This window comes from Chinchilla lanigera, unplaced genomic scaffold (assembly GCF_000276665.1).
Source record: "Chinchilla lanigera isolate Chin_1 unplaced genomic scaffold, ChiLan1.0 scaffold00065, whole genome shotgun sequence".
NCBI classification, from domain to species: domain Eukaryota; kingdom Metazoa; phylum Chordata; class Mammalia; order Rodentia; family Chinchillidae; genus Chinchilla; species Chinchilla lanigera.
Window position 1 is genome coordinate 11,353,642 of NW_004955466.1, and position 9,780 is coordinate 11,363,421.

A 9,780-nucleotide genomic window follows, 5' to 3' on the forward strand; every position below is an offset into this window, starting at 1 on the left:
GATGCTGTAGATAAAAACCCTTAGTCAAACTTACCAAGAGAAAAAGAGAGAAAGGATTCACATCAATGCTATCAGAGAAAGAAAAATCACAACAGACACCATCAAAATCCAATAGATAGTAACTACTGTGAAAAATTTTACTCCAAAAAATTGGAAAATCTTGAAGAAATGAATTCCTATATTCATACAAAGCACCAAAGCTAACCTATAAAGGCACAAAAATGCTGAACAGTCCAATAACAAGCAATGAAATTGAGACAGTAAGAAAATGCCTACTAACTAAAAAGAAAACAATACCTAATGGATTCACTGTGGAATTCTACAGAACCTTTAAGGGTGTTATATCACCTGTACTCCAAGCTCTTCAAAGAAATTGAAAAAGACAGAGTGTTTCCAAACATTCCTGGAATCCAGCATCACTCTGATCCCAAAACCAGAAAAGACCCAACTAAAAAGAAAACTGTGGGCCAATCTAATTAATAAACTTTGAGGCAAAAATCCTCAATAAGATATAAGTGCATAGAATGAATCACATCATCAAAAGGATCATACACCAGGACCAAATAGTTTTCATATCAGAAATGTAAGGATGGTTCAACATATACAAATCAATAAATAAAATACACTGCATAAACAAAAGCAAGGACAAAAATCACATGGTCATGTCAATAGATGCAGAAAAGGCCTTTGACAAAATGCAACACCCCTTTATGATAAGGATCCTGAAGAAAATAAGTACAGAAGGACTATATCTGAATTTGATAAAGGCTGTTATGACAAGCAAATGGCTAATATTATGTTCAATGGGGAAAAATAGAAAACATTCCCTCTAAAATTAGGAACAAGACAAGGCTGCCCACTGTCACAACTTGTATTCAATATTGTACTTGAAATATTAGCCAGAGCAATCAGGCAAGAGACAGAAATAAAAGGGATGCATACAGAAAAGAACTCAAGGGGCTGGGGTTTTAGCGCAGCGGCATAGTGCCTGCCTGGCAAGTGCAAGGTTGTGAGTTCAATTCCCGGTACCAGAAAAAAAAAAAAAAAAGGAGTTTCAGAAAAGAACTCAAATTATCATTGTTTGTAGATGATGTGATAGTCTACATAGACGATCCAAAAAATTCTACCAAAAATCTCTTAGAATCAATAACCAATATTAAAAATGTAGCAAGATAGAAAATTAATACACAAGTCAATAGCACTTATGTACACCAATAATGAGTTATTGAGAAAAAAGTGAAAATAATACCATTTATGGGAGCATCAAGAAAAATACTTATCAATTAACCTAACCAGGATATAAAAGACCTCTACAAAGAAAATTACAGTATTCTGAAAAAGGAAATTGAAGAAGACATCAGAAAATGGAAAGATGTCCCCTGCTCGTGGATAGGAAAAATTAATATAATCAAAATGGCCATGGTCCCAATCCTATTATACAGATTAAATGAAATTCCAATCAAGATACTGATAGTATACTTTACAGAACTAGAGAAAACAGTCCTAAAATTCATACAGAACCAGAAGAGACCTAGAATAGTCAAAGAAATTGGGAAACAAGAAAGCAGGAGGCATCACAACAGACTTGAAACTATACTACAAAGCAACAGTGATGAAAACAGCATGCTACTGGCACAAAAACCAGACCTGTGGATCAATGAAACAGAACAGAGGATGCAGAAACATCCCCAGACACACTCAGCTATTGATCTTCAACAAAGGGGCCAAAAGCATACGATGGAGGAAAGACAGCAAACAAATGGTGCTGGGGAAACTGGACATCTGCAGAAGACTGAAGCAGGACTCACATATCTCACCACGTATTCAACTGAAACAAAAGTGGCTTAAATAGCTAAACATTACAACAGAAAAAGTGACCCTAATGAAAACAAAACTGGTAAAACACTTGAAGTCATGGGGGTAAGAAAGGATTTTTAAAATAAATCTCCAACAGTACAAGAAATAAGAATCAACCAATGGGATTGCATCAAATTAAAAAGCTTCTGAACAGCAAGGAATCAGTTAGTAGAATGAAGAGACAACAAACAGAAAGGAAGTTTTTTTTTACTAGGTACTCATCAGACAGAGGACTAACACCTAGAATATATAAAGAACTCAAAAAATTAGATAACCTAAAATAGAAGACCCAATCAAGACATGGGGAAGTGAAATGAACAGACACTTCTCAGGAGAACTACAAATGGACAACGAATATGTGAAAAAAATGGTCAATATCTTTGACCATTGGATAAATGCAAATTAAAACACTTTACACCAGAAAGAATGGTAATTATTAAGAAGTCAAAGAATAGCAAGTGTCGACAAGGCTGTGGTGAAAAGGAGCCATCCTGCATCTTTGATGGGAATGTAAACATGTACAAACATCATGGAAATCAGTATGGAGATTTCTCAAAGAACTGAAATTAGATATCCAACATGCTCCAGTTATTCCTCTTCTAGGTATCTTCCCCAAAGAGTGAAGGATGTCATATTACAGAATATGTGCTTACAGATGTTTATAGCAGCACAATTCATAATAGCTGAATCCTAGAAGCAGCCTGTACACCCATCAACAAATGAATGTGTAAAGAAATTGTGGTATCTGTAAATAATGTGATACTATTCAGCTATGAGGAAGGATAAATTGGAGACATTTATAGGAAATGGATTCATCTAGAAAATATAAAACTGATGAAACAGTCATACAAGCTTAAATACTGAATGGTGGTTTTCATTTGAGTAAGGCAAAGTGCAATGAAAAACAATCATAAAAGATGGATAGAAGGAAATAAGATAGAACTCTTTCTTACAAATGCGAAGGGGTCCATGAGACCAAGCATGAGAGGAGAGGGGGATAAGGGAGGGGATGTAAGTAGAATTAAGATGTGCCATATACATCAGCCTGATAACCTCAACAAAAGTAAACACCAAATGAACATATAATAATAACAACAAGGTTGGAAATGGGGACCTTCTCTTTAGAGCTGGAGGGAGGAAGGTAGGTAGGAAGGGGAAGGGGACTAAAAGAAGGGAGCGGGATTCTGTCCATGTACCGCCTCCTCAAGATAAATGTAAACATTACGCACAGCAAACATGTACTAATGAAAGGAAAGAAAACAAAATGTGCAAGGTCAGCATGGCCATATTTCATCAAGCAGACTGAAGAGCAGAGAAAGCTGATTTTCAGAGATTAAAGCAAATGCCCAGGGCAGAGCTTCAGGGAGACACTTAGCAAGCTTTATCCTTCAGGTTCCAATGCACAATTCTTCCTTGAGTTCTGGTGTCTCCTGGCCCTTGGGTTCAATAAAAAATTCCTCCACCCATTTAATGAATGAATTGGTTGCTCTGGGTCATTCACTTGATTTGCCATATGGGGCTGATGGGTCTGCGATGGCAGGGAGTGCACTGGGAGTGTGTCTCCCCCCACACGTACAGTGAGTGTTTGGGTCCTTTATTCATCCTTTCACTCATTCATTCTCAAATTTCTGTGTAGTGTACATTGTTAGCAGCTGCACGTTGAATAAAACAGCCTTTGTGCTCACCCCAATAATTTATTTGTCTTGATTCTTTACTTTTAAGGTGGTTGGTTGTGGGTAGGGCTTAGACTCCAACATGCTAAAATTCTCTTTTTAGTTTGTAGGATTGGGGGGACTCAAAACCTAACCTTAGCTTATGTAGCATTGATAGGGACAAAAGTTCTCAGTGAGCTAGAGTGTTACACGTGTGATTTTCACAGGTTGTACATAGTACGCATTAATTGAGTTAATCAGCTGTATTTGCAGAGACGGTTATTAAATATGCGCCTTAGAAAGGAAACCGTTGGTTTAGAAATAAGTCTGAAAGTTCTTTAGTTTCACCAGAGATATGCTCAACAAATTTTAAATTAGATATGAATTTATTGTATTTATATTTCATTTTTTGAAGTAAATAATTTTTTGTTGTTGTTGTTGTTGTTTGGTTTTCTTCTGGTACCAGGAATTGAACTCATGACATTGCACCTGCCAGGCAGGTGCTTTGCCACTGAGCTAAATCCCCAGCCCCTAAATAATAGTTTTGAGGTTTCCAATATTTTAGGAAAAAAAGATCTTCTTTTGCAATCAAAGGATAAAATCACTTCAAACAATAATTTTGAGTTTTTGAGCACAGGTAACCAAAAACCACCTGAAATGAAATAATCTTCAAGAAATGAGCTCCAGCACCCCCGGGACTGGGCCGGGCCTTGGGTGACTGTGTGTCTGATGAGAATTGGCTGAAATTCCCTATCTCAAATGTCACTGAAACAAGAGAGCCCCAAACCCTCTGTTTAGTAGATGTTCATTTCAAGGGTCCATTATTTTCTTTCCTAGGATGAGACTTAGAATTTATAGCTTTCTAAAGAGAACCCATTAAATGTTCATTGAAGTGAATGGATTAAAAGCTATTGCTTTGTTACCCTGGAATCTAATGTTTCTAATCTCAAGAACAGGTTAACATCTAGGATGATAAAAGATGAGAGACAGAACACATGTAGAGGTCACGTATGCTGATGGTTAAGAGTACAGACTTTTATTTATTTATTTTTTTTGGTTTTTCTCCAGTATCAGGAACCGAACTCATGACCTTGCACTTGCCAGGCGGGCGCTTTTGCCGCTGAGCTAAATCCCCAGCCCTGAGAGAGTACAGACTTTAAACAAGGCATGGAAGTCCACGCCTGTAATCCCAGCACTTGGGAGGCTGAGGCAAGAGGACTGTCATGAGTTCAAGACCCTGTCTCAAAAAAACGAAAGTATAGACTTTGGAGATCTGGTTGATATTTAGCCTTTGAGTGTCTATGGGAAAGTTACTTCAGTCCCTGAATCACATGTATAAAACAAAGGCTAAGGTTTCTTTCTCAAAGGGGAGTAAGAGGATTTAATAAATGACATAAATAAGTGGCCTAGTAATTATCTCACAGTCATTCAACTAATCAGTGCTAGATTCAGGTCCCTTATTACTGTACTTGTTACTTTTTGTGGATTTTAAGATCATTACTAAAGGAAAGCCTCAGTACTGTAGTCTTTGTAATTGGCCACACTCTCTTTTCAGGAGTTGTAGGGATTGACCCAGGGTCTCATGCACGCCAGGAAAGTACTCTACCACTGAACTCCATCCTCAGCCCTGGGCCATGCTGTCTTTCACAACATCTTCAATAAGAGCTTCTCCCACATCCCTCTTTTATGATTGCAATTAAAAGGGGATGTTACTATTAAATCCAAGGAATACCTTAGGAAGCCTTTTAAATTCATCTTACTTGCAGTCTTCGTGGTGGATGTCTTTTAATAATACTTGTTTCTCCAGGTTCCAGTGGGATGTCAAAATACATGGCCCTGGATGCTAGAAGGATTGGAGGAGAAACAAGAATAAACCATTAAAAAAATTTATCATTAAAGTAGGCAGTTAGGCTGATCATTAGTTAGTAAACTTGCTAACTCAGCTCTATACCTTTCAATCATGTCCGTCCAACCTATAGGTTAAATGTGGAGATGAAACAAATAAAGCAGGGTCCCTCCATGAAAGCAAATGCTAACATGTTAGTCTAATTCCTGCTTTCCTCCTTTCCTGCCCAGTTATTATTTAGAAGAAGATAGGCAAAATTAACAATGTATTCACTACAAATATTACTCAAACACAGATTTGGCCTGGGAAATAGAAACTTCATGAAATATTAATTTCATGAAATCTCCTCCAAATATACAAAGTCAGAAAAAATAGTTTTAAAAAAACAAACTGTACCTTTTTAAAGGAAACAGAACACAGGTGGGTACATGACTAGGCAGAGAGATGTGATGAGGAAATGGTGCATGAGTACGAAGTAGGAACAAACAGTGTTTAGCATCATGGAGGACAATGAAATCACCCCCCAACTAGGGAGATTCCACATGTTGCCACTATAAGACAGCGCAGGAGGTATGATAGGAATACGTGATGGATATTTGAATAAAAATTTATTACAGTAAAAGACACATTCCCCCAAATCCCCTTTAAAATACCCTACCTAGCTGAGGTTGCGTGGGAAAGGAGGTTGGGTAATGCTAACAGCAACTTCCATGCTAATGCCATTGAAAAACTAGAATTTATACGAACTCTGAGGATTTGCAAATGGGGAAGCTGGATTAGTCACTGTTAAATAAGTGACTTCGAGGACAATGGCTCTAAGAAGATTTTACTGAATCTTGGGCTGTGGCCATCCAAAAGAGGCAAAGTTCATCAGATGCACAAGTTCACTGTAGGTATAAAAATATTTGAATGGCGTATGTCAAAAGCAGATACACAAATTCATAGATTCTAGGCCTGGATGATAGGGTTTGAAAAAACAACACTCTGGGCAGTCAGGACAGCAGAGAGTAGGCCCAGTGTGGGTGCATGCCAGCAGGCAGGAACAATGGCATGGAAAAGTCTAAAGCAGCAGTAAGAACATGAGCCAGCAGTTGGTAAGTTAGGTGCATCTGCATTGTGCTCCAAGCACAGATGTGTGGAATAGAAGCAGGTAGGCAGGGCTGCCATTCTATATTAAAGGGCTCTGGGAGAACTCCAGCAACAGAAGACCACTCCCAGCCCCCACATCGAGAGGCCAAGATCAGCTGCATACCCAGCCCAAATCCAAATGTAATTGTAGCTGGAGTATACAGCATGTTTCTGGGATCCAGTGTGGATCTACCACAGACCAGTAGACACCAGAGGAATTTTACTACTTTTCTTTCTCTTTGTTTGATTGGTTTTCCTTTTTTCTGTCTCATTGTTTTTTTTCTTTTTTCACTATATAGGTTTCTTACTTTTCTTTTTGTTTTCTGCTATTCATCTTCTTTCTCTCTTTCCTCAGTTATCTGTCTTGATTTTATGATATTTTCATGTAAGATTCTATAATATTTTCATGTTACTTCTTGTTCTGGTTCACTTCAATACTCCTCCACTTTCTCTTTCATTCTTGTGTTCACCTGTTTCCCAAAACTTGAGTGATCATCCTTTGCCCTCCAACCTTGCTTCTACTATATTTGACTTCAGTCATCTCTCTGTCTTGTCCTTATCCCTGTTAAATGCCCCCCACCCCAAAACAACAAGGTAAAATCACTTTGCTGAGGGGAAAATCATTGCTTACAAATTTCTGGAAAGTGTTGGATTTTGTTATATAACTGTAAAATCTGCTCCTATGGCTAAAGGTGCCAGGTTAATAATTATCACAGTTTGTCAGTGGCTAGGCTGTGCTTGATGCTATTGTTATTACCGACTGTACTACTTTATCCAGGATATCATAGCTGTTATAATCATTTTCTCTCCCTTGTGTAACCATATTGTGATTATCTGGTGTTATAACTATTACCATAGTCCAGTAAAAATGGAATGGACACTGATCCAAGTAGAAACTTCTCATCTTTAATGAATTGGGGTGGTGGGTTCTTGGGATAGTCAATAAGACCAAGAACAACCTACATCTAGAAGACATTCCCAAGGAACAGACATTTCCTAGGGAATTCTCAGTACTAGTGATAAAGCTATCAACTATAGGAAGGCTGCAAGCATCAATACAGAAAACAAAATAAAACAGAAAATGACATGATGTAGAAGCAAAATGCAGCCCTGTACCTCCCGCCCACCCAGGACAAATCCAGAACACAACAAAATAGAGGAAGTAGGAAACCATCCACTGGAAACTTCTGAAATGATAGCAGCAGAGGTGAAAAAAGAAAATGGAAGAGGTTATAGGAAAAAAAACTCATGTAGAAAAAGGAAATGATGATAAAAGTGAAAGACATAAGAGCAGACACATATAAAAAGAATAGAGGAGTTTGGAAAATGATGGATGCCATGAATGCCCAAGCTAAGAAAAAATAAAATCCAAGAAACAGATCCAAACAAATATCCAGTAGATTAAAAACGCCACTGAAAGTACATGCAACAGATTGAACAAAGGCCAGGATAGAATATCAGATCTAGAAGACAGGACTGTGGCTAATGACCACAAAAAGGAAGATATCTTAAAAATAGCAAGAGACTATGAACAATCAAGCCAATAGCTGCAAGACGTAGCAAAGAAGAACAACATAAGATTGATTGGAGTCAATGAGAAAGAAGGAGACAGCACAAAAGCTATAAAAATCGCTTCACAGAAATAATGGCAGAAAGCTTCCCAAACATGGATAAAGAATTTGACATATAAATAGATGAAGCATATAGAACTCCAAATAGCCAAAATAAATCTATACTAAGGCATATAATAATCAAGATTCCAGAAATTCAGCACAAGAACAGCATATTAAAAGTGGCTAGAGAAAAGAAACAAATCATTTATAAAGGAAAGCCCATCAGAATCACAGCAGACTGCTCAACACAAACCCTCAAAGCAAGGAGAGTGTGGAGTAAAGTATTTCAAGCCCTGAAAGGAAACAACCTTCAGGCAAAATTGATGTACTCTGCAAAACTATCTTTCAAAATCAATGGAGAAATAAGATATTTCCATGAGAAAGAACATCTGAAGAAATTCACGATGACCAAACCAGCTCTCCAAAATGCTGTGAAGGATATAATAGAAAGAGAAAAATAAAGACCAGATGCACAAAAACACCAACAGAAAGAAATGACCAGGCAGGGAAAACAAATAGAGGAGAAAGACAGAGAACCAACAGCAGGAAAATAATATGAGAAAGATAAGCCAATACATGTCAATTATTATCATCACTGTAAATGGTCACAATTCACCAAACATCATTACTTATGTTGTTCTTCTTTGCTACATCTTGCAGCTGTTGGATTGATTGCTCATAGTCTCTTGCTATTTTTAAGATATCTTCTTTTGTGGTCACCAAACAAAAGAGGCAGACTGGCAGAATGGATCAAGAAGAAAGATCCAACAATATACTGCATATAAGAAACACATATCAAGGGGCTGGGGATTTAGCTCAGTGGCACAGTGCCTGCCTGGCAAGCGCAAAGTCATGAGTTCGATTCCCGGTACCAGAAAAAAAAAAGAAGAAACACATATCAAAAAGAAATGCATAGAGTGAAAGTCAAAAGATGGAAAACAATACTCAATGCCACAGGAACCTAGACAAGAGCTGGGTCACTATTCTATGTGCAGACAATGTGAACTTCAATCCAAGACTGATCAAAATAGATAAAGAAGGTCACTACATACTTGTTAAGGGAAAACTGCCTTAACAAGAAAGGATAGAATCATAACTATATATGCTTCTTGTTAAGAAGGGATTGTTAACCCATCTTAATAGGAAGGAATAACAAGGATAAATATACATGCACTAAATACTGGTGCACCCAAGTACAGAAAACAAATATTAGTGGATATGAATAATCAAATAGGCACTAACACAATTATAATAGGGAACCTTAGTACCCCACTGTCACAATTAGATAGATTAACTAAACCAAAAAATTAACAAAGAAATACTAGAACTGGACCAAACCTATCAATAAATGGACTCAATAGATTTCTACAGAGAAAACATAACATCAGAATATACAGTCTTCTCAGCTGCACATGGGACATTCTCCAAGACAGACCATATACTAGCCCATAGAACATGCTTAAGTAAAGGTAGAGGAATTGAAACTATCCCATGTGTATTATCTGACCAGAGTGCAATGAAAATGGAAATCAACAGCAAAAGAAATCACAAAAACTACATAAACACTTTGAAATTAAACAACTCCCTCCTCAACAACCAATGGGTCCCATAGAAAGTTAAAGAAGAAATTAAACAGTATCTACATTAAACAGTAGTGCTGATACAACATACTATAACTTATGGG

The 9,780-nt window shown here is 37.4% G+C and overlaps 1 protein-coding gene across 3 annotated transcripts in view; it reads right to left on the reverse strand.

The window, feature by feature from the left end:
- LOC102026959 (chromosome unknown open reading frame, human C14orf105) overlaps positions 1-9,780 on the reverse strand; it is a 38,068-nt gene that overhangs the window by 21,843 nt on the left and 6,445 nt on the right. For all 3 annotated transcript variants that reach the window (XM_005399207.1, XM_005399206.1, XM_005399205.1), the window contains exon 2: positions 5,270-5,352. In XM_005399207.1, coding sequence (XP_005399264.1) covers positions 5,270-5,352 — 83 coding nt within the window. The remainder of the gene's footprint in view (positions 1-5,269; positions 5,353-9,780) is intronic.